A 26,475-nucleotide genomic window follows, 5' to 3' on the forward strand; every position below is an offset into this window, starting at 1 on the left:
AGTTCTCCCTCTGAGATTATGTTTCCGTCTTCCCCAGTGCTATTATTTGAGATTTTCCAGTGGCAAGTCCTTCCTCATATACTAAAGTAGCCTATATCATGTAAATGTATTATGATGTGATGCAAATGTTGGCCAGTAAAAAAATATCACACCCGGCATGCCCTGGGCAACAACTAGAAAAATATATTAGAACAAAATTTTCTCACAAGCTTGATACTATTTGTAGTAGACTTCTCAGTAGTCCACTTGCCCATTTTGCATACTCTGGCTATTACATTTAAGCATAAAACTCTGATTTATATTGATTTGTGTGCAACTGATAGATTTTCACATCTGTGTCTGATCTTTTCAGTCACCGCACTCCCTCTGTTTGTTAGCTTCCCAAGTGTGGATATTCGGGGTTCGCTATCAATAAACTGGTAGATTCCAAAATCAGAATTTTCAGTATTAAAGTGAGCCATTATAATTATGCAAGATAGTGTTGCATTCAATTACTTTTATTGTCACTAATCATCTGATTTTTTAAACTCTTTATGACCATTTTACTATTGAATACTTTAATTTTAATAAACATCAGTATAATTTTGATTTCAACGAAATGGGTTCATCATGACTAATAATAACATATTTTAAATAAAATTCGACAATGGCATAGTCTATATTTGTAGAAGCTAAGACTTTAGTAAGAGATACATGAAGGTGGGTACAAATCTTTGAATGACCCTCGTAGGATAGAAACATCTCAAAAAAGTAACTAACCCCTTTAAACAATGGCCATTATTCAAAAAGGTGCTATTGTATTGCAAATCTGAAAAATACGTTGGAAGCAGATTTTATTTTTGCGCATTTTGACACCTCATTTGATACAATAGCTTAAAAAGCAATAAAACACCGGTCAATTTAATGTAGTGAGGTCCAGATTTGAAAGTTGCACTTGCATACAAATTTTGACAATACAAAAACACTCAGATATCATTACACAGATTTCCTTCCATTACACTGAATGCAAAATCAATAGAATTTACTGCAACTTTCAGATCTTGGGCTATACATTGATTTAAATGTACGCTGTGACGTCAATATTTAGTCAATTGCTACAAATGAGGTGTCAAAATGTGCAGAAATAAATTCTGCTTCTACAGATTTGTAATACAATCACCCGTGTTTGAATAATGGTCATTATTTAAGGGGGGGGGGGTCAGTTACTTTTTTGAGATGCTTATATACCAAGGTTATACGTAATGTAACTCCATTGAAAGTCTGAAACTGGTGAACCATGAAAATTAAGGTTAAATCTTTTATTCTCAACCATAATAGTGGAGTTCACCTGGCCATAATTATCGCCAATGTCAAGATTGACGATTCATTTTGTCACGCCTTCTGAACACATTTTAACACCGTACAGGTACATCTGTACTGGGTCGTGTCAACGTGTCAGTTGTATATACGCGCAGGCTGTCGCAACAAAAAAAAACACCTACAGTTAAAATTAGTTTAATTAAACTTGGTGAGTTGAAATACATCCACTGTAACACGTGTGGCAGAGAGCAGCAGGTCGTGTCGCAACATTGTGGGTATGTAACTGTTTTCTTTGACTCTAGTAATGCGTTTGGTCAATTAATGTTTCTATTTAAAAGCCTCCGTGTGCCATAATTATAACCCTAACGACAACCTTACCATTACCCTAACCCCAACCCGGGTGGGTCCTATAATCCTTACCTCCCGGCCTTGCCTTAACTCTAACATTCCATAAGCATTAAAGACCAATTCAGTGATTTGCTCTCCGGACGATCGTAAAAATCATCAAAATTCAGATTTTGGTACCTTTGTCATTGTCATATAGATGTTATTTAAGATAGAAATAAGGCATTTACATGAATCTGTAATTTATATAATTATACTGACAGTATACAATGGTATAAATTAGCTACATCTGTAGCCTATTTGAATGGCGTTCAACTTCGTCAATACTGCTATTTTCTGCCAAATGTTTCATTACCATAACACCAAATGACAATTTGTTTGAATGACATATCCTTCACTTTTAAGCAATTTATAAACAATTGTGATTCTTTTTTTTTTTTTTTCTGGGATCACTGAATGGGCGTTTATCATGTTTATGTATTTAAGCGTTTTGGTTCTATAAGTCCACGCGTTATAAGTATAATTAATTCTTAATATATAAACATGATAAATGCCATGTAGTTTGTATTTTGATTATAATTCATTTTTGTGCGATTGTATAGCCAGAATTGTTGACACACGGAAAAGTTATTATAATTTTTATTTAAAACATTAATAGGAATTAGGAGTTCACAACCAGAGAATTTTATCCCACTTTCGCTGGAATCGACCATTTACTTTACCCTACAAAAGTGTCACTTTGACGAGAATTATATCTAAAAAAGCTATACAAGTACATTTTTAAAACGCGCTTTTGTCTATATATCTTTTCAACCATAGTTTGGATTTTCATGAAATTTTCAATGGAATTTTTTTTTTGTCTTGTTACTCATATTGATTTTGGTTATGTGTATAATGATTCGGTCACTTTTCTATTATACAGTGTATGCTGTGCATCACTTCGTCTAAAATATGACCTACAATCTTGGAAATAAGTACTTGGAACACTTGGCACACTCTGCCGTAAATACCGTGCATCCATGATCATAATGACGTATATTGTGCTTGGGAACAAACATGACAAAATGATTTACCCTTCCCCCCTCCACATCAATCAATGTTGGACACATTGGGAAACCGCTGAAGACATTGGCATTTCTCAACATTGCTTGGGAGAATGGGGTGACAGTTTTCCGTTATTTACATGCAAGCGTTCCAAGACTTATTTCCAAGATTGTAGGTATTTGCATAAAATGACGTTGTGTTTCCAAAGAGTATTTAGTCTCCAGGAGTACGTGATATTTGTGAAGCAAAATCAGTAGGAACTCGGCAATCCTAGTTTTGAGATATGGGTCAAATGACGTGTGTAGGTGTGGGAAAATCAACATTGACTTTTTTGTAAAAATGGAAGAGAAAAACGTTCTTCTTTCACTTGAAAATATTTCTGATGGAATTCCGAAGGGAAAATGTTTGAAAAGTAACATTTTGGACCCTCATCCAACTTCGATAATTGTCAAAAATCGTGAATTTATTCCATAGGAAGCTCAGATTTAGCGTTTGTTATGCAAACTTTCGTAGCCATATCTTAAACTGAACAAAATGTATCGTTGCTAAGTTGACTATGTATTTACATGTATTTTAGGGGTGCTAAAAACGACTCGGTTAAAGTATTCTAACTTTAAACTTGGTTTTCTCCATTGTTTTTTTTTACTGTACCGGTGTTCATATCGTTGTGACTTTATAAAAAGTCGTATTGACATGGGGTTTTCACTAATGTGGAGCTTTGAAGACGGTAAAAATGAAAATGTAAGAAATTTGACCTGGGACTACTTCAGGCTGATTTGCTTGATCGCATCACATTTGTTGGTGGGAACAGATTCAAAACAGTTTTAAAAACAGCTACTTTGAAAAACAAAACAAAAATATATAAGATAATTTTCAGACATTGCACCTTCAGTAGATAGAAACACAATTGACAATGCATCAAAATACCACGTGGTTAGTGATTTTTGAAATGTTAAGAGTTTGAATTTAAAACATTCAGTTTAGCAGAATGACAAGAGAAAAGAAAAGAAAGATAAACGTCGAGAAAAATGCTAAAGTGAACAATACTCTTTTGCCTTACACACGATTAATGATTTATGTGCCTATATTAGCAAATAACGAAACCAAATCTTGTGCTTAAGGCTAGCAACTATTTAACTACTAGTACTGTTGCGATTTAGCATCTTGTGAATGGTAGTAAGCTTTGCATTGATCATTTCATAGCGAGTTTGTATAGAAGAATTCAAATATCACAGATATACTTTTGTAGGTCACGTGGTTCTTGAGGTATGTTGTAAAGAGGGCTGAAGCAACAACACTTTTTGTAAAACGTACATAATTCATGAACAACAATATATCCAAGGAAGTTTTCAAAGTATGATCATGAAGAATGAACTTTTACAAAACATCAAAGTTTTATTTTTCAATGGTATATTGATTTAGACAATGAAAATGAAGTACAAAAATTTATTTATAAAAGTATACCAACATACGGAAAAGGTCTAACAAATCCATTTCATTCCTCACTTTACTCTCTCAACTTATATCTTAAAGGAGTATTTCGTGACAGCATCCTCTTTTTGTGACTGCATTTGCTGTCCCCCCCCTGTGCGTACCGTCTAATACACAGTTCGTGTGGCGTAATCACTGCTATTTCTTTATAGCCTACATAGGCCCTACATGTATATCTAATCAATTTTTTTAAATATTTATTCATACCGTGGGTTTCAAACTTTCTTAGATTTTGAGCATCTAATATCTTCAAAAAGGCATTGAATACCGTGCTTCTGTAGACAATAGGCCAATATTGACGTTAAAAAGCAGCGGTACTTTAAACACGTTTATCACTAAAATACACCAACATACTTCGCAAAGTAATGTAACTTGCACACCTGACAAATAAAAAGACAAAACAGCAGATGTTGACACATCGTTAACGTTATCTGGGAGTTTATGAGCTTTTGTGTAATTTAATAGTACAATGTATACAGAATAATATTTTTCAAATCGGTTGTGTGCCAGTAAATGGTGCACATGTTACCTTTGCATCCGTAACCATGGTAATGGTTCTGCTTTTCTCTTTTATTGTCAAAAGCTTTTGAAAGCAATCTAAGCATACCATCAGAATCACTTGCACATGTTACCTTTGAATCCGTAACCAGTGGTTCTGCTTTTGACTTCTTTTTTTTTATCCCGGCTATTGAAAACAATCTACTTTCAGAATCACTTGTATCTGACATATTCCAGCTCAAATCTTGATATAACTTTTGTAATGTGCAACCTTTGTAATATGCAAACTCCGTGACTAACAGTGACGTATTAAGATCTTCTATCAACTAATATTGCATATGTGATGCGATCAATCAAAATCAGTCGGGAGTCGGAAAAATTTTCAGTTTCTTTTAGGATAGTAAAAAGTATTTACAAAGCTTCATTTTACAGAAAACCCCATTGAAATTGAACAACCAGGTCCAAATATGTGAGTAATTAAAGAGTTTCCAAAACAAAAAATGAGGAAATATTTCCTTTGTTTAGCTATAACTAAAAATCGATATTTCCGAGTTCCCACTGATTTTGCTTGATCGCATCACATATTTGCATATTATGCGCGTCTTCTTACCCTGTTTGACAACAAAATTAAATTTGTAAATGTTCGGGCGCATATACGTCCCCCGGTAAAATAATTTTTGGATCAGGTCAATGCAGATTTTACAGTCCCCTGAAAAGGTTTATAGTTTTCTGGTCTCAAATTGAGAGTAACGCCATAGTACGTTTACGCGTTGCTCCATCTGCGCCGGTATAGGGTCAAAACCGATAAATCGGCAGTATTTGAAAAAAAAATCGTGCAGACATATCTTCGATATGAGAGGAACCCAGGAGAGGAACATGAAAAAAAAACCACGAAACTGAGGTCAACCGAAGTCACGGGTCATTGCCCGATGGGCTTAATTTTGGAGGTTATAAGTCATAAGAAGCCACCGCCAGATTTTTATGGCTCCTATGTCACAGCAGCTCTAGTTATTTTTGCCATCACGTTTGAGATTGGCTCATTGTATTGGATAAATTAATTGTTTCGCATTTTGCTCCCATCTTTCTCTCTCACGCCCCACCTTTCCCCCTCCCAGATTGCATTCAGGTGAAAGAAGTACATTGAAATAACGACTATAACATGGAAGCTAACGGTAGTTCAAAGAAAATCGATGACGTTGGCGAGACGGAAAGGGACGCTGCCACACGCAACCAGTTTGCGGCAGAAAAACACGCAGTCATATACAAAAAACACAGACCAAAAGCAGATCCCAAAGCAATTGAAAGAATATTAAATTTCGCCAAAGAAAAGGTAATGTTGTGACGATAAATTGTTATACTTAATTACTGTTTCATCTGATTCCATTTCGTGATAGTCATTCCCGTTTCCGTTCATTCCCTCATCCCTTGGGACTCCAAATCTGGTGCCTCGCTCTCCTTTCCCATGGACTAGTTCCCCAATTTAAGATTCATAACAGTAACAACGATTGGTTACACTGTAAAAATTTGACCGTAATTTTTACGGTAGAATACATGGCAACTATTTAAAGTTGCCAGCATTCTACAGTAAAAACGACGATTTTACACGTATTTCACCGTATAATTCGCATATCTACGGTATATTGCGGTAAAAGTACGGTAAAATGCCCATAATCCTGTATAAAATACGGTAGAAAGCAGGTATATTTTACGGTAAAATACTTGGCAACTGGGTTGCCAACATTCTACCGTTAAAATTACAGTTGTCGCCGTAAGTAAACACTGCACATTATACAAAATAGCATTTAAACACAAATGTCTGCCAGGACAATACAGCTTTTTACTTAAAAAAATATAAGATGTAACACTTTAACACACATACAAAATAGAAACAAAATCTAACGGTACTAACATGCCAATTTTCAGTGAAATAGTAATTCAATGTTACGGTAAATAACCGTAAAGTTTACGGTAAAGTGCCGTAAAATAACGGTAATATTTTACAGTGTATCAAACCTAATGACGAAATGATTATCTGTTATCTTGCGTGCCAGGCAATTGAAATAGGCCCCTACATTAAATATACTCTTAAATCTTGGCTACAAAATAAAAGTTCTTTAATCAAAATGTGATGTTTTGTTGTTAAGATATGTTGGTTAAAGCGAATACAATGCTGATTTGGTACGTACGTCGGTCTGAAAAGAAAGGCTAATTTTTTGATGAAAATATGATTTTTGGTTGTTTAGATGTGTTGGTTAAAGCGAATACAGATTTGGTACGTCGGAAATGGTTAAAAACTGAAGCCAAAAGTTTAGAAAGCATCATACTGTATAGCTTTGGATAATCTCCATAAAAATGATTCGAAGATGCGGTTGTCCAACTGCTTTACTTAGGATAAATATTTTGTTCCTATTTGAGCTCCCTGACATGCCTTGAGACTTCAATAAAAAAAAAACACCGTGTTTTACATGAGAACAAAGGACATGATATCCAGTTAAAATGTACTATCTGCAAGCATTAGATATTAATTAAATTATTTGAACAAAATGAAGCAATTTAATCATTTTAAATCTGTAATGATTTCCACATAAGATGTGGGCAACCTTTTTAATCAAAATTAGCCTTTCTTTTTAGACCGTTTCCGACGCACCAAATCTGTATCGTAACAACCAATAATCACATTTTAACCAAATAACTTTAATTTTTAGCCAAGATATAAGAGTATAATCATGGGTAATTTCATTCTCCTGGCACATCAGATAACAGAGATGTGACGATGGAGGTAGAACTTTTTGAATGACCCTCGTAATTCTTTATCTCTTCATTTCAGAAGTCTACGCGTTTTACGTTGGCTGTCGATATTGCCTGTGGTTCTGGACAAGGCACTGAAGACTTAGCACAACATTTTGAAAAAGTTATAGGCATTGACATAAGTTCTGCCCAAATCAACGAAGCCAATCGTACAAACAAGGCCACGAATGTTGAATACAAGTAAGCATATACCGACCGGCGTACCGCAAAAGAATTTAGGTACCAGTTATATTCACCCGGGGGGGTACTCAAGTTTGGTTTTGGTAGGGACGTGCCGCTGAGAATTTGAAAGTGGACCCATAAATATACCAATTTTTCAAGAAATTTGGACCCATTGATATACCAAAAATCAAAATTTTCAGCCGAATTTAACCCAAATTGTCTTAGTTTTTACAAATTTTGGGCAAATTTTGGGCAAATTTTGGGCAAATTTTGAAAATTTTGGCTAGATTAGGGAAAAATTGGGCTATTTTCCGAAAACAATTGAGAAAATTTTGAAAAAGGACCCATTCATATACCAAAAGGCTGAAAATGCTACCCATATTAGCGGCACGTCCCCGTATGGTCATTTGTACTGAGAACCCCCCCGGGTATATTCATCCCTGCTTCCTTGGGTTTTTGATCACCGTTTCTTTAATTTTCAACCGATTTTATCAACTCTATAAGGGTACATGTAATCTCTGCTGGTTTTAATTGTGACATATTTGTCTTTGTTTATATCTGATATACCGGGTGAACATAATGGTATTACTATAAACATGAACTTTGATGAAAGAATTATATTTGTTGTCAAAAAAGTCTTCTAAAAAGTCATCACGATCATCCATACGTGATTGATTCTTGGATAACAGCTGATAACAGCCTTGTCACATTCGATTCAAACCAGGACAATGACCACGCAGCGTTTTAATTTGAGATATTTCCCCCTGAAATGATCAATGGAGTATTACAAACAAATATTTTGATAGCAAACCAGGCCCGTAACCAGGGGGGTGCTGCAAAAATGCCAAAGGCCCAAAAAGTTCCCTTTTTGACCCCAAAAGAACGTTTTGCGAGCGTATCGAGCGAAAAAATAGAGGTTTTTTATGTCTTTTTGGTCCAAAAATGTCCAAATCCGCCCCAAGTCCAAATGTTGAAGAAAAAAAAAGTCCACTTTTTCAAAATCAGCACCCCCAAATAAATCCTGGTTATGGGCCTGTAGCAAACGCTTAACCCTAGAACTACTGAGCCATATTTTGTCACACGGACTACGAAGAGGGGGAGGGGGGGGGGGAGGTCTCCCCAATTTTCAATTTTAAACGTCATATTCCGTTTAATGCTATATCAATGTATAGCTATGGGTCTCCTCTATCCAGTGATACCAAAATAAGTACAAACATTTCCCAGGTAATGTCGCTATGACGTCATAATGCGAGCGCGTCCATGCAAATTTGGAAAATTCTGGCTATGTACAAAAGTATGGGCAAAATTGATTTTCGACTAAAAATTTTACGAACATGCGATTTCATAACAAGCAAAAGGTCAATAGCTTTTGGAATCATTTTACAAGAGCAAAATAAAAATCATGGTTTTTACTGTGGAAACCTATGGTGGGCTTCACCCCCCATCTATGGTCATTTTGAATTTCCGGTTCTACCCCGGGTAAGGTGCTGGGGTATTAAAAATATTATCACTAAAATGAGAGCAAAGGATGGATCTACGATTAGCTTAGGTTGTTTGGTCGTAAACACGCGCGTTTTTATGACGCCACGGATAAAAACATAATTGTGTGTCCTTTTAACTAATTACATATAAATTTCGGGTATGATGTATCAAAAAGGAATACAGAATTAGTGCCTATATCTGTCCAATGTTTGTGTGAATCCTTTCTTTCTTATCAGGGTTGGAGATGCTGAAAATATCCCTGTAAAAGACAACTCGGTGGATCTCGTCACCTGCTCACAGGCTGTACATTGGTTTGACTTTGATACTTTTTTGCGGGAGGTCGACCGGATTCTGACCCCAAATGGCGTATTAGCAGTGTATTCGCGTGGCGATTACGTTCTACTCCATGATGACCAGCATGTAGAAAAAGAATTAACAACAATCTATAAAGAGGTAAAACTTTCAAAACTATTAACCAATCTTAAAGGAGTATTTCGTGATCCTAGCATCCTCTTTTTATGACATTTTCAGTACATATCCACGAAAAAAGCCTATTCCCAAAATTTCAGTTGATTCCGATTTTGCGTTTGCGAGTTATGCATGATTATGTGTATTACACTGCTCCATAGACAGTGCGTTGTAATTTCGTTCTGGTGCACCAGAACGAAATTCAAATTTCACGATATCTTTGCAAAACGAATTAATCTGCAAGAAATATTTTGTACATAAACATTATGTAGCCAGAGGTTTCCAGTGATATAAAAATCTCAACTTTTTTTGAGAAAAGTGGGGGATGAGGCTGTGGATCACGAAATGCCCCTTTAAGTCCAATTGCGATTGCTGCAATGCTTTATTACACAGCAGCATCGCGCGATGAAATTTAAACGTACTGCATCGATCGCGAATGAAAGCTACCGCCACTGCACATATCTATCAACCTCCAGTGCCCTCCTTCCCGTCCTCACTAACCCCTTTCTTACAAGAAGTAACATAATGGCACGTTCTAAAGTCTGCACAAAAAGTAACTAAGCTGTTATAAATACGCCTATAGATTCAGAACAAATAATTGTTTTCACAATATTTCAACATAGAGGGAATGATGATTTATTTACGCGCATTTTGATACCCCATTTGTCAAATGTCGTTCAATATTAAGAACACAGTAGTGATTTTACAGAAAAATACCCGAATTTAAAAGTTGCAGTTTACAGCGATCGCGATCAATGGTTATAATGCCAGCACTGTAAACACGTAAAGCCCGCCATTATCTTCGCGCTTACTTCAAATCAATACAAATAACTGCAACTTTTAAATTGGGGTATTTTTCTTTCAAAACACTGCTGTATTGTCAATATTGAACAAAATTGGACAAATGGGGTATCAAAATGCGCGTAAATAAACCATCCTTCTTTTTATGTTGAAATATTGTGAAAACAATTATTAGTTCTGAATCTATATGCGTATATATAACAGCTGAGTTACTTTTTGTGCAGACTTTATTTAAAAATATATGCACCTGCTATACTTTTCTCAGAAGTATCCAACACTGCAAGCTCCAGTAAAAACAAGTCAATTTACGGAACTTAATCCCCTTGCCGTTGAAGTTTTCACACAACGCCATTTCGTAAACTGATTTTTTTACGTCATGATCACATTCAAAAGTATATATACCAAGCTCTTAATTTGACGTATTTCAGTGCATAATTTACTGCTCACTATAGATTTTCACGTTCACTTCGACTTCTAGAACCTTTCACGGCAAAGTGGTGTTAAAATTTCTTATGAACAATCTTGCACGAATCATTCTTTCTGCTGACATAAGAACTCCTATTGATACATTGATGAATGACCTAAAGTGGCTCAAATTAGACCAAAGCTGCATGGAACAATCATATTCTTGTTATGTTATTCAAGTGTCTTACTGGGAAAGCTTCTGATTATCTTTGTTCTAGATTCAGCTTTACCCATTCTATTCATATCTATAGTACAAGAGGAAATTCTTCTAATTCACTTCTTGTTCCTCATTACAAGAGCAACTCTGGTTTTTAAAAGTTCTTAAAAGAACTTTTCATGTCAGATCAGCTAATCTTTGGAATAACTCAATTGACATTAATTTCTCGTTCAAACTTTGATTCAATGTCTATTGGTCAATTAAAAAAAATATATTCAGGGTGATTGATCATTATGTAATCATATTATTATTATTATGTAATTGTATATTTTAACCAATTTCATTATTATATGTGCAATGTACTGTAAATGTTATTCCATTCTTAATATACTTTTGTTTATATTCTTAAGTTATACTCTGTAACAGGGCCCCCTAGAATAGCAGTGCTTTGTCACTGAAGGAGCTACCCTGTATAATGAAAGCGTAAATAAATAAATAAATAAATAAATAAATAAATAAATAAATAAATAAATAAATAAATAAATAAATAAATAAATAAATAAATAAATAATTCTCTATAATCGTCTGACCCGTTGAAGTTTGTGCTTTTGAACCGCATTTCGCAAACTCTATGATAATTAGCCTTTTCGAAGCATGGCATACACAATAGGAGGGCAGTATTCAATATGGGTATAAAACCCGCCAAATTCAAAAGAGTTTACCCACTTCGTGCAGCGCCATCCTGTTGTGTCCGCCATACCTCTAAAAGGCTAATTGATCTTGTGCGCTGGTGTGTTGTGTGTACTTTTTACCTTGACTGCATAACTGGAATAAAGTACCAGATTTGAGCCAGGGACAGTCTGTGTAGCTCAGTGGGCGCAGCGTTCGTCGCACACAAGAAACTTGAAGGTCTGGGGTTATTGTCCCCGCACAGGCAGGTGTGTCCAGAGTTTTTTACCTGGTTTTTCTGCCTATGCATGATATGTTTCCATTGTACTGCTAGTGTGCGATGTGTGGTTCTTCTTTTCTTCTGTAGTTGCGTTCATACAATCACATTTACATACCTTCTGCTGTAATTTTTTTCTGAATTCAGTGTACATGGAAAACGTTGAAGAACTACTGGAATGACCCTGTTCATGCCACTAGACAAAAGGGATATGTGGATCTCAATATACCTTATCCAGACTTCAACAGGTACGTTAAGGGTAGACTAGGCATTGTTGGTCGACATGGTCGAAGCAGCCACAAAAAAAAAAAAAGATTTTTATTATCTAAATCAATGTTATTAAAATTACTTTCACATTTTGCAAAAGTTTAATCTACAATTCATATATTTTGCAAACTTGCTTGATTTATTGTTGTGAATGAATTATGTACATTTTACAAAAGTGTTGTTGTTTCAGTCCTCTTTACAACATAACTCAAGAACCACAGGACCTATAAAGTATATCGGTGCTATTTGAATTCTTCTACACACCCGCTATGAAATGATCAATGCAAATTTTGCTAAAGCTAACTACCATTCGCAAGATGCTGTGAACTATCAAATCGCAACAGTTTAAAATAGTTGCTAACCTAAATTGGAGAGCAACATGTTGTGACTTATTCCTGTGGCTGTTACTGCTCATCAGTAAAATCTCACTTCCGGTTTATAACGTGTACTTAAGACCCATTCAGTGATTTGCTCATCCGGATGATCGTAAAAATCATCAAAATTCAGATTTTGGTACCTTTGTCATTGTCATAAATATGTAAACATAGCCTGCTGGTGGTTTAGCTGAAAGCCGTGTATTTAAGACAAAAATAAGGAACTTACATGAATCTAATTTAGATACTGACAGTATCTAAATTAGCTACATTTGAAAGGGGCTTCAACTTCGTTAATACTTCTGTTTTCTTTGTGTTTTGCCAATTTTTTTTATTTCAAAAACACTAAATGCCAATTTGAATGAATTATCCTTCACTTTTAAGCAATTTATAAACAGTTTTATTTTGTTTACACTTTCGCTGGGATCACTGAATGGGTCTTTAGTGTCTTGTACTGCACTTTTACTGCAGGAAGGCGTTCTTTATCGATCACGTTTCATTGAGCGTTCCAAGTGCGACCACCGGGGTGCGGTCATGTCTTTTTTCATGTTCCATTATTCCAATGCGTATACGGTCCCGTTGCATGGTCCATTTTCAATGGCATCCATGTTGACTCAGTCACGTTAGCGTTGACGCAGTTGAAATTTCGCAGTGGATATCATGCATGAGTGAATGCTTCGTTTTAATCAGAACATTGACGCACTTGCATATAGTTCTTGATTTATATGTCCGCGCAGTTGACGTAGTCGTAGTTGAAATTGTTGGCATCAAACAAAATGCACACGGGTTTGATAACAAATCAATAGAGGTATATTTGATTGATCGATTGATCGATAATAACTTGCGTGTTTGATTGGCTGCAATGATTTTGTTTTCATTGTTTCTGTAGGACAAGGATACAGTCGAAGATGGACATGACTCTGACAGAGCTGACAGGATTTATTAGTTCCTTCACAGCCTACCAAAGATTTCGTAAAGAAAACCCAGATGAGGATATATTTACACCGCTTTATGCAAGGTAAAACAGGTTTAAGTGCAAGAATGTCGCGACTCATCATACACAAAGAGTTTGCTGTGCTACCTAACTTATAGCACTCACTGCAAATTACTGATATTCCCAATATTTTCTATATTTTGGGCACAATCTATTTTATAACGCTATTTTTTAAATTTATAATAATGCATGTTTTATGCCCAAATACAATGATGATTAGCAGGTATTAGTAAAATTTACACTTAAAATAAATTTACAGCAAAATAAAACCACCAAATTTAGGTAACATCATAAAAATAACTTAAAAGAATGAATTAAAATGATTTACACATGCATGTAGGCCTAACGAAATAAACTCTTCAAAACAAGTTTGGAAATTTCCAAAACGGCAATATATCAGAAATATTTGAAATATATTTCCATATTGTTTCATATCAATACAAACATTGTTCTTTCCTGTCAAAAATGACACCAAATTTGTGACCATAACTTATTCCACGGTTGAGTAACTGTCTTTGAAAGACAGAGAGGTCTTAAACAAAATGTGCCAAATCTGCGCCATTTGCATCAGTAAACATGAGTAAGGAATATCACACTGTTTTATTAGTCTACGGTTTCGAAGTGCTGGCAGCCTGATGTACCGTCTTCTGCAGCCGTTGTTTTTCTTGGGTGGCCGCTTCAGGGTCTGTCTTTGACATCACCGGTTTGACGAAACTTGGCTTTTAGCTTGGAGATCATACTGCGGGAAACTCCAAAAGTTGTCGCAACTTGATTCTCGTATGCCAGCTACAAGCTGACCATTAGCTTGAACCTTATCCAGATCTGATAATCGAACCATGGTTGGTTAGAACTTTCTTTGCAAATGACACCTATGAAGAACTGTTAATCCCATCCTAGCCATTTTCATTCAAACTGCAAACAACTTTTCATTCATTCTTTTATTCATGCATTAACGCACTTATTTATTCATTCATTCAAAGCAATGAGATGAGTGCAGATAATGGTCAGTTTGGCACATTGTCTTTGAGACCTCTCTGTCTTACAAAGATAGTTACTCAGCCGTGGAATAAGTTATCGTCACAAATGAGGTGTCATTGTTGACAGGAAAGAAAAATGTTTTCACTGATATGAAACAATATGGAGATAGAGTTCAAAAATATCTGATATACAGTCGTTTTGAAAGTTTCCAAACTTTTTTTTGAGGAGTTTATATTGTTGGTAATTTTAAGACTGAAATAGGCATGGTAGGGTTACACATTGCGGCGAGACAGAGAATTGATTTTGGCAACGACTCTCCTAAAATTAGTTTTGCTAGAATCAAAATTGATGTTTCTAAATTCCATGCAAGATGAATTGGCGAGAATCAATTTTGATTCATGCCAAGTTTGAATTTGCTTCAATGATGATAGGCCTATATCCCATAGGATTACATGTGGGTAAAACTTAATTTTGAAACTTAATTTTAACCTTTTGACTTATTAATATTTTTTTTCACCAAATGCTCTTAGAAAGATGTTCAACTGTGAGAAATCAACCTTTAAAACTGGGTCAAGTTGTTTTTGCACCACACTGTAGAGACGAAAATCTGTGATCGGTTGAAAAATCCGTGAAAACCTAATCCATCACATATTTTTCACCGCCGTAGAAGTGATGATGTAACAGGATTAACTACTATAGCAATAGGTGAATACAACTTTTGAATATATCGCACAGAAAGAACAGAGATAAAGACCTGGATCGTAATTCTATAGAATATTCATATCCTATTGATCACTCGCACCTGTAAGTAGATTAGTATCTTTGAAAAGAGCTGTATTGTATTTAATCTATGATTGCAGACATACTCAGGTGAAGAGTGCAACCTGCTTGTAGTGCAGGGTGATATATTCAAAAATTGTTTAAACATATTGCTATGGTAGTTAATCCTGTTACATCATCAGTTCTACGCGAATAGCTAGGAATAAAATGATCTCAAGTGTCGCGGTCATTTCAAATTGTTTATTTCAACTGTGTGAATGTGCTCTTATTGTAATGTCACTGAAGCTGTCAATTCTAGAGACTTCCAAGCTTGATCATGTTGATTGTCCCCGTCAACAATAGGATTTTGACTAGATGGAAAGATATTGATTGGATTTCTGTTTTTTTCCAGATTTTTGCGAGCATTGAAGGTAAACACAGAACCAGACAAGACCGTCGTAACAGCAGGTTGCCCATTATATTTGTTGATGGGACGTAAACCCGATGAGGAAGAAATTAAGCGTTTCCATTTCGTCTGGGAGGAAAATTAATAAATTAACGGAGTTATTTATTTATTTATTATTTATTTATTACACTTTATCATTATCACTGGCACAGAATTACAAAAAACAATATAATATTGCACATAAGTTGCATCAAAAATTACACAATATAATGAAAGGAACAAAATTTGTCTTATAAAGTCCAGTGAATGGCTGGAGCGAACAGGTGCCAAGCACCTCTAATACCGCCCCACCAAATCCAAAAAAGAAGGGAAGGGACAAATAAATTAGAGGGGGAAAATGCAGGTTAAGTTACGTTTGCCTGCAATTTGGACAATTATTACAAAAAGAGGTCTAAGTGCAAACACAAGTTGCGTCAAAGGTGCGAGCAAATTTGGAATAGTTATACATCATGCTTCCGAATGCAATTTTAGAGTTGGCTAATCAGAATGTATGACTGTATGTACGAGAAGAATTGGTCATAATCATGAATATCATCCCCCCCCCCAGCATTTTAGAATTGACCCATTTAAAATATAATTATTGGTTTGATTGTTGGGCAATAAGAAGGTATATTTTACAGCTTAGACAGGTTTTATTTGCTTAAAAACATGCCTAGACCATGTAGACACTTTTCTTACAAGCATAGTGACATTTTCGAGACATTATATGTCCCGAAAACGGTGTATTTCCACCTAATGGGACTTGAAATTTATTCTAATTCAGGCTAAGCTGTAGTTTAAACTTTAACGTAGAGGTCATTGTTATGGGTCAGTATTTATTATATAATTTTATCTGTTAAATCCTGGTTCGATGATATTACACTTAATTGTATTCAATATCGGTTCGTCTTCATGTCCATAGCCCTATCAATATAGTATTCACGTGTTGAGTACTTGACTTAAATGAACATGGAGTGCCAAATATATTTACCACTGGGATCTTGATCGATTGAGAACAAAAGCTACACAATTAGTTTACAAAGCTACACTATTTCTAATACCGCGGTTAAAGCCATAATGTACGATCTTATAATATGAAGTTGGTTTTTTTTTTTCAAACCTGATTTTTTGGTATATTTGTAATGTTTACACTTGTCCCAACTTGCACCCAAATCAGCCAAATTTGTTGTGTTTGTAGGTCAACAGAGCGAAGTCATAATATTCAAGAAATTATGACTGTATGTCCTCCTAGAACTGCTTGTTAAACGACCAAAATAACCAGTAGGCTTTCTTTCACTTTCCCGTGTTATTTCAGCTCAAAATGGACAGAAACTCTTCCCGACAATTATTACTAGTATTATTTCAGCATTTTGAATATAAAATAACCAATCTAAAATTTTAAGGAATTTGTACATTAAGGCTTTAAGGTGATAACTGGTGTGTGTTCAGTGTATAAAATAAGATCGTTTACCACGGCTTTACCAAAATATATGACTATTTAACTTTCCTGGTTTTGGATATTGTTTAAAGTATGTTTTCTTTACGAGTTGATGGAGCAAGATACATCATAGGAATTATGTGAGGGCAAACATAATCTTCAGCCTGCTACGCTAATTGCTATAAGTCATTTTTTGTAATGTTGAGAATAAAGTACAAATTATAGTTCAAACATGCATCCATTACGTAATCAACCTAGTTATATCGGTATATTCCCTTTCATTTGTATCATCATTATGTTCTTGTGTAAAGATTGGTGAATAAATATGTTTAAATGCATGCATCAACCATATTTAGTACTTTGGCAATTAGGTTAACAGGCTGATGATATGGAAGAGTATGTTGTTGTGGTTAATGTTGTGTTTATAAGATGTGTTGAGGAGGTCACAGATTTCAAGTACCTGGGGCATGGATGCAGAGTTCAGAAAAGGATGTAAAAATTCGAAAAGCAGCAGCCTGGAGAGCTTGTAATGGAATGGCTAAGATCTGGAAGTAATTTTTCTCAACAAGTTTCAAGCAACACTTATTTACAGCAACAGTTGAATCAGTACTGCTCTATCATGGCGTGAGGCATGGACAGTCACTTCCAAACTGACACTAAAAGAGCTGGATGGCCGTTACACCAGACTGTTGAGGGCAATGCGTAATGTCCACTGGAAACAACACAATTATGACAAACAAAGAGTTGTATGGTGACCTCCCAAAGTTATCAGACAAGATCAGGGAAAGAAGGACACGGTTTGCTGGTCACTGCCACAGAAGCATGACAGAACCTGTATCTAAATTGGTGCACTGGTTTCCGAAGCGTGGGAAAAGAAAACAAGGAAGACCTGCCCTAACATATGTCGACATTTTAAGGCAAGACCGAGACACCGGACCTGAATCTACTGGACATAGCAACAGCAGCTAACAGCAATGCAAGACAGGAAGATATGGAGGGCCATCACAGTTTGAGGACAAAACTCGACTTAAGCAAACAAGTAAGCAAGATGTGTTGCAGGTCAATTAAGCCTTGTCCATGATAGTATATAGGCTACATGATTGTATGAGTTGTTTACTTTGAGTTACTATGTAATACGATACCCTTTAGCAACTCAATCAATAATAGTGTGAATAAAGCTTCCAATCAATTTTTCACAGGGTATTTAATTAAAACATTGGGTATTATAAAATTTTGGCTGGTATAGTATATAAATAGTGTCTGGTAAGGTTTATTAATCCAAACATTTCTAATATTGCGTTGTAAAATCACAATAAATTTTATAAACGTAATTCTGTTTCATCTGGTTCATTTCGTGTTAGCCATTCCCTTTCCCGTTCATTTTACCTCCTGGCTATTATTGGTCGCCACTATAAACAGCAGAGATAACGGATAAGTGATATTCCAGTCTAAGGGGGCTATCATTTTCTTCGGAGGGGGGGGGGGGTCCCAAATATACCGGGGTGGGCCATAAATTTTTGGAAAGAAAACTAGGGGGTTCATAAAATTTTCGATGACCAAAATGTAGCGAGTCACATGATAACCACAGATAGTATGATTATTTTATTCAAAAAAACTGATTGCAATATAATTTTAGCCTAAGGGTAAAAGGCTGACGAAGATACAGGGCTGACAGCCCCATTCAAAATAGACGGTTAGCAATTACAAATGGAAAATTAACATACTTACAGTGGGGTACATTGTCGTACCCGAACGGTTTTAGAATAACATAATTTTGCTGGGACACCACATAACACATTTAGAATTGTTTGTGAAGATTTCATGATTATGTGTTAATCCAATGGCGACGTCAAAATGACGATATCGCATCCGCACCATCTAGCTTTCTACAAGATTTCAGTTTGTCACAAAGGGTACAGACAAAGATATCGATAATAACATTCGTCAAGAATTTAGGTAGGAAAATAAGAAACCACTGACAAAAACCGAAACCAATGCTAAAACAATGCATGACGAGTTACATGATTTAGTATTTGACATGTAAGAATACAAAATGATTTTTTGAGTTTCTTACTGGCGAGTTATATTTCATTGAAAAGTAGTAGCAGAGAGGGTGTAGGGGTGTTTTTGTGAATGGGGTGAGCAATAATATAATAGCTGCCTTTCATCATTCAACAATAACACTATACGGCTTCAAATTTGAGGGTAGTGGGACTTGTGATGCTTTCAGAAGCAACTTTACCACCTAATGAACAATCTCAAATGCTATACTCCTTGTATCAAAATAAAAGTACATTAAAAGAAATGAATATCACCAGTAAAATAGTTACATTAATAAGTAAAGCTATAATGTTCGATTTTAATTTCAATTTTGTTATTATCTTGATTTACCAAATATGAAGAAACAATATCATTAATGACATTCATTGTCAAGAAGTGTTTATGCTCATTTTAAGCCAAATTAAAAAGAAAATTAAAACACCACATTCGTTCATTATGTCTTACCAAGGTCACGATTTTATTGATTTTTATTGGAATAACATCATTGAGGTCAGCTGTCTAAGGCATCTCACTCAGTACAGTCCAGAGATGTGCTCGCACAAACGCAGTGGTACAAATTGGGTATGAAGTTATCTTGTCTTGTCAATTGGCACAAATCTTACAAAAACAAGTGTTACCAAGAGCTCTGTAATAAATTGATATTAAATAACTGTCGAATTAGTCTCAAACGTAATATACAACAAGACTAATTAATTCAACAGATTTTTTTCTACTGAAATATACCGAATTTGGAATTTTGGAATATTTGGCATAATTTCAATATGTTTATGAGAAAAAAATTTATGAGCTTTCACCTGATACCAACATCTGCATTTTGATGGGGGTAAAGTGGGGGATGAGGCTGTCAATCAGGTTATAATAATGAAGCTCTACATGATGATTTTAATGTTGCAATTGCAACATTAATTACAAAATATCTGTTTCCTACAAATGCAACCAATTTGGTACATTCCAGGTGTTAGCTGTGACATTTATAAACATTGCAAATAAACCAAACCAACAAAGACAATCTTAAATAAACATAATTTTTCACCAGGTTCGCCGTCGCAAATAATAAAGGAGACAAGTAGAAAAAGTAATAACGCCTGGGAATCGAACCCAGGACCTCAGGTTTACGAGACCTGTGCCTTAACCACTGGGCCACGGGACTGAGCTTCATGATTAGGCTGGTTGAAATTCGAACCCATCATAAGCGGTCACTTAAACTTATCTCCTTTAAGACAATCATATTGAAAACGGTCCCATCGGCACGCAATTGTGATACAAACACACCCCACACGGCCCCATATACACCAACAGTCCAATCTCTTCAATGTACTTTATAACTCACAAATGGGATACGATCAAGCAAAATCAGGCGCAACTCGGAAATATTTAATTTTCAGTTTCTACAGGATATTAAAAAGCATTTCCAAAGCTGGATTTTGCAGAAAACCCCACTGAAATTGAACAACCAGTTCCAAAGATTGATATGAGCAATTAAAGAGTTTCCAAAACAACAGGAAACAAAAGGAAATATTTCCTTTGTTTGGCTGTATCTCAAAATCAATATTTCCGAGTTCCGACTGATCTTGCTTGATCACATCACAAATAAGAAACTTTCCCATTCATTATTAGCCAGAATAAAGACACGTGTCTTATGTAAATAACCAAGATTGCGATTTATTGAAAGATACGAACATATAGGGCACACAGTGTCATCGCCCCGATATCTTCATGGCAGAAAATGCCATGGTAGGTTGAATCCACAGCCACGCATGGCCATTGTATTCCCACCTGTTTAATAGTTTTTTTAATGAAGGACATCCGACTAAGGCTAATGACATTAGCCTGTGACTGACCTCTGTACGGTCAGCGAGCATACATTCGCCATTGTCATCTGCTTATAGACTGCCTCTTCGATAGTCTCCTACACAGCCAGTTTGTGTCAGTCGGTCTGACACTCGTCGATCCTGTATGTTTGTGATAGCCACATACAGTCTGGCCCGAGACTACCTCCACGAGGGTCTACGCTGCGCTATTTAAAATCTTGAATTTTGGTCACTTTTTCAGCTCAAGACGCAAGCTACTCTCTCAAAGCGCAAACTAACGACTATCATATCTGTTCAAAATATATATTCAAGTGCAAGGAACCACATCTGGTTTCTTTATACGAAATCATTTACGGGAGATATTCATCATTTTCCACCCCGGTATCCAAACATTTATCGTCTGAATATCAATCGTGCATAGCACATTTACGTGTATCGATCCCGTGTATTCATTTCAGTGTCTCTGGTTGTATAATGTAATTATTAACCGGGCGATGTCGGTGTAGGGCAGCTATTACAACAACAACCAGATAGTGTTTACTCAACAAACTGTCAACTGTATAGAAGAATTTGGTCGATGTATTTTACCATAGGACATTTTGCAATTTTGAAAGTATTCCTAACGTTTTCCTACATTTTTAAGGGCGTATATACATGATATACGAAAAATGATTGCCCTCGTTTGGACTGCCGAACAATCGTTGCCCCTATAATTCACCACCAAATGGCACACATAATTTTTGCACCGCCCTCACAAATCAATTGACAATAACACTGAAAGCTATAAAATTGTACATACATGTACTTCAAATCACAGAGACATTTAGCAGAAATTTATTTTATTTTCTCTTTTATGGTTATGTGTCACAGGTATGTGTGTATGAAAATGTAAATTATGTGAAATTTCGATTTTATTTTTATGTAAAATTATCATGCATTTTGACCTTCGGGTTGTATACATTATTATACTGAAATATATGTTTAAGAGCTCTCTTAAATTGGCCGATTGAAATATGTCAATCTTTTAACTATTGATGATAGGAATCAATCTAAATAGATTGAAAAATAGATTGAAATGTTTTTTTGTTTTCACTCTAAATCTCTTTGTAGACTGCTTTCACATCACTACCGTATCTAATCAAGTGTTACTTCTAATGTACTGCCAAATGATATTGTGTTGCATATGTTTGGAATGAGATTTCAAACTGATTTAGAGTGAACATTTTCAATATTTTTTCAACTGGAAAGAACTTGTCCCTAATTTGGGACGGCAAAAGATTGAACAACAATGAAAATCAATCCTTTCTACTGAGAATTCAATTGAAAAATATTTGCCCCTAAACTTAAATCACTAAAAGATTGTAGAAGATTGAGAATCACTCCTTTTGATTGAAAAAAAAGTTTGAAAAATTCAAATCACCCGACTGAAAACGATTTGTCCCTAAATTCGGGACGGCGAGATTAAAAATTCAATCTTTTTGATTGAATATTCAATCGGACAATTTAAAGGGCATTTCGTGATCCACAGCCTCATCCCCCACTTTTCTCAAAAAAGTTGAGATTTTTATATCACTGGAAACCTCTGGCTACATAATGTTTATGTACAAAATATTTCTTGCAGATTAATTCGTTTTGCAAAGATATCGTGAAATTTGAATTTCGTTCTGGTGCACCAGAACGAAATTACAACGCATTGTCTATGGAGCAGTGTAATACACACAATCATGCATAACTCGCAAACGCAAAATCAGAATCAACTGACATTTTGGGAATAGGCTTATTTCGTATATATCTACTGAAAAATGTCATAAAAAAAGGATGCTAGGATCACGAAACACTCCTTTAAGGGTGTATAATACCCTGATTTTTATCAGTACCCCTCTTCTTTTTTTTTTTGCAAATTTATGAAGTACATTTATATGTTCATCATCTCATGTCCTGAACTAATAAAATATCTGTACCTACAAAGTGTTTTTAAACTATTTTAGTATATCATTTTTGCCCTATATACTTTTTTGTTTACCTGTTATTATGGGATTATAGGAACTCAGTATGTGTGCATCACTCATAACAAAACATAATTTATTCTATTCAAGTAGTACTTGAATAGAATAAATTATATCCTTTGTTATACCATCTTCAGACTGTGATCAACTAGGCATGCTATATCTCTTCCTCAATGAATGGTATAGCAAATTTAATACTATATAGCCTCTATCATGTGTTGTTTGGAAAAGAGATTTCTATAAGGTTATAGGTCATCATAGGTCAGGTTATAATCACCTGGTTGGGGTCAAATTTAGGCATCCATTTTGAAATACATGTGATATATCAACATAGCTGTAATGAGGCATCAATTTTGATATTTGGTCTAGTTTGTCTTTTTACTGGATATATAATGCTATGATGGACAGAATAACATTTCTTGGGAATGGATGTAAATGGTGAGTATACAATTTAGATTGTCTAGTTGAAATGGATTGGACAAACCAATCCATTTTTGGTACCCAAATCACAAAAATTAAGCTTACGAAAAACTACCTAATCTGATGGTATAGGTGAAGAGAAATGCAATTTTTTTCAACGTAACTGTGGTTGTGGAAACTTTTTACCTATGGCTTAATTAGGTTTCAGTGAAATAATGTCGCTAGTTAAAAATACAAAATATAGCTTAACATTGAAAATAGAAGCATTTTAACCAGTTCGTTTGTTGATAGGTGTGGAGCACTAAAAATCACCAAGTTCATGAAGTCATCAAGAACCCCGGGGGGGGGCACTCCCTATCTGAAATGGCAGGGATGTGCCTCGGCCATGTTAAAAGTAGGGGGCATTCAGGTCAAATGTACAATTACAAAAATATGGGGTCATTCAGTACACAACCTGAAAAAATGGGGTCATTCGGTATGAAACTTTGAAAAAGGATGGTCATTGGGGTAACAAAAAGTAAAATGGGAGTCATTGAGTACAGGATTGCCAAAAGAGTATCATTAAGTACACATAAATAAGTGCCAAACTGCGTAAAAACAACTTGGCCACCTTGGAAATGTGAAAAATCTCATTATTTCTGGAGGAGAACACAAATACCACCTACATTTGGGAATTAAAAGGGGGGTCATTGGGTATAGCAGGAAATAGAAAAAGGGGGTCATTGAGTACATGAATTTTTTTAAAGGGGGTCATTGGGTAATAGGTAGGACCATAACACAAAAAGGGGGTCATTGGGTACAAGCCGGTTTGAAAAAGGGGGTCTATCCCGAGGCACATGATGCATATCTGTTCCATTTTACATATCAACATTATTTCTCTAATGCGTTAGCAACATGTATCCAAAATTTTAACGAAATCCGTTTATAGTAAGCTTTCCAAAATGAAGTGAATTTAAAACATCGGTGATGTACCACCGTTTGGCTTCTACCTGTAAAAGCATGTAAGCTATATACATTGATACCGATGCCACCAATAGAAGGAGAAGATTTGCCCCTTCATTTTGCATACTACTTTGTCCAATTTTATTTTCTCATTTCTTCACAAAATGCAAAAAAATGTAAAAAAAATGCAATGGGTGTAGTACCCCCTTAAGAGTGAGTATATCGTATACCGATTGATATGTACTGACCCGATACGAATATATACCTGTACATTTCCTGCTTCAATGGACACATGGCTTATTTGGCAATTTGGCTTAAGGCGTGACGGAGGGGAGTATGACCTACAATCCTGGCAAAAATAGTTGACACATTACTAAATTACTTGAAATGCGTGCCGTATCAAAACTGGAGTGAAAAAACATGCATGCGATATAATTATGTGAACTACAGATTCCTCCCCTATATCTCACCCTTCCCCACTCCCCATCTTTCAATGTTTGAGGGTCTCACTGACCTGTTGACAACATTACTTGGTCTAACATTGAATTGGGGGAGCGGGGGCAGCAAAGACAAGCAAAGTGTGCCAAACTTTTCTTTTTCCTGGATTTTAGCTGTGTTTCATAACCTTAAGGTTCCAGGTTCGATTCCCAGCTCTACCAAATGTTATTCAAGTCTGGGGGGAATATTTCGCGCGATCTGAGTTAGTTGGCTATGTCTAACAGACACCCTCACACCCATCTAACACCCCTTAAATGGTCAAAACTGGACGAATATTGTTCCTGCTATCCCACTTGCCTTAATGCCATGCTGGCATTGGCATTCATTGTCTTCTTGACAAAGGTAATACAACCTTGAAAATGACCACGTCACCTGAAATTATCTGAACATGTTTTTAGTAGATTTTGCAGCTTTTTGTATTTACATGCATAAGCTGACAAACCACGGATTGTTTAATGCACACTCCGATGAACATGTAAGTACTATATACTTCCATAACGTTCTAGTAAGCTAACTTTTATTATTAATGCTAAACAAATTAAAGCTTCAGATTATTTTGAACATGTGTTAGGGCACAAGGCAGCAAGCTGTTATGTATACAACTATATGTATATAGGTTAAAATAAATATCTACCAGTTTTAATCAGCCATATTGCTAAGTGTGTACAGCAGTTTGACAGCATAAATGACAATATAATTATATTGGACTTGTGATACTGCAAGCTGCTCCGACTTATTTCCAACGTGTAGACCTAATGGCCTTCTATAAATAAATGATAAATAAAAGACAAAAAAATATCTAATTACAAAGAAGTATATCGGTAAAAATATAACAAATATTATTAGAATAACATCATACGATCATAATAGAAAAGTATATACAAGGCACTGAAAACCGAGAGAGTAGAAACCGGGGTACAAGCATTTGCGGTGTACTCCTGGGTAAATGATAATGAACCGTATGGTAAGTACTAATGATATGTACAGTGCTAATGATGTTTCGTCAATTAATAACTTCAGGGTTATCAAAGGTAACGCATTATTTGTGTGGAGTGGAATTTTGTCATACAAATATTTCTGACATGACGATCAAAACTATTATTATGTTATTTTCATTCAGCCTTGAATGGAGCTAAATACAACCACACTGACTGCCTAACCAGATCGAGGACATAATATCGTACCATGGATAAGAGGTAAGAATATAAAGTATTGTATCATTATCATAAGTATTTTTTGATATTATTATTATTGTTATTAGGTCGCATGTCATGAATTGGTCATCTTTTGTGTAACATAATGTTTTATGGTAAAAATATCACCAATTTTGATTCACTTCAACACAACTTTTAATGAATACATTTTAGACCATTAAAAGTATACATTTCTGGAGAGCTTATATTACAAGGATGCCAAATCAACAAAGTAAAATATCATAATACAGGGTGGGTAAGAAATATACAGGGTGGAACATCAACAAAATTAACATCTTTCGTGTCATGGTAAACCCCATATT

At 35.4% G+C, this 26,475-nt stretch overlaps 1 protein-coding gene across 2 annotated transcripts; it reads left to right on the plus strand.

Moving 5' to 3' along the window:
• Positions 1 to 1,401: 1,401 nt before the first annotated feature.
• Positions 1,402 to 18,625, plus strand: LOC140142582 (putative methyltransferase DDB_G0268948). Of its 2 annotated transcripts, none has more exons than XM_072164577.1 (7): positions 1,402 to 1,574; positions 5,804 to 6,007; positions 7,505 to 7,665; positions 9,366 to 9,582; positions 12,114 to 12,214; positions 13,497 to 13,625; positions 15,751 to 18,625. In XM_072164577.1, the coding sequence occupies exons 2-7, from the start codon at positions 5,837 to 5,839 to the stop codon at positions 15,887 to 15,889; spliced, it is 918 nt and encodes a 305-aa protein (XP_072020678.1). In that variant the 5' UTR covers positions 1,402 to 1,574; positions 5,804 to 5,836; the 3' UTR covers positions 15,890 to 18,625. The 2 variants fall into 2 exon arrangements, with proteins under 2 accessions (XP_072020678.1, XP_072020677.1); XM_072164576.1 differs by having other exon boundaries at positions 1,404 to 1,574; positions 5,793 to 6,007.
• Positions 18,626 to 26,475: the final 7,850 nt, after the last annotated feature.

Source organism: Amphiura filiformis, chromosome 20 (genome assembly GCF_039555335.1).
Source record: "Amphiura filiformis chromosome 20, Afil_fr2py, whole genome shotgun sequence".
Taxonomy (NCBI): domain Eukaryota; kingdom Metazoa; phylum Echinodermata; class Ophiuroidea; order Amphilepidida; family Amphiuridae; genus Amphiura; species Amphiura filiformis.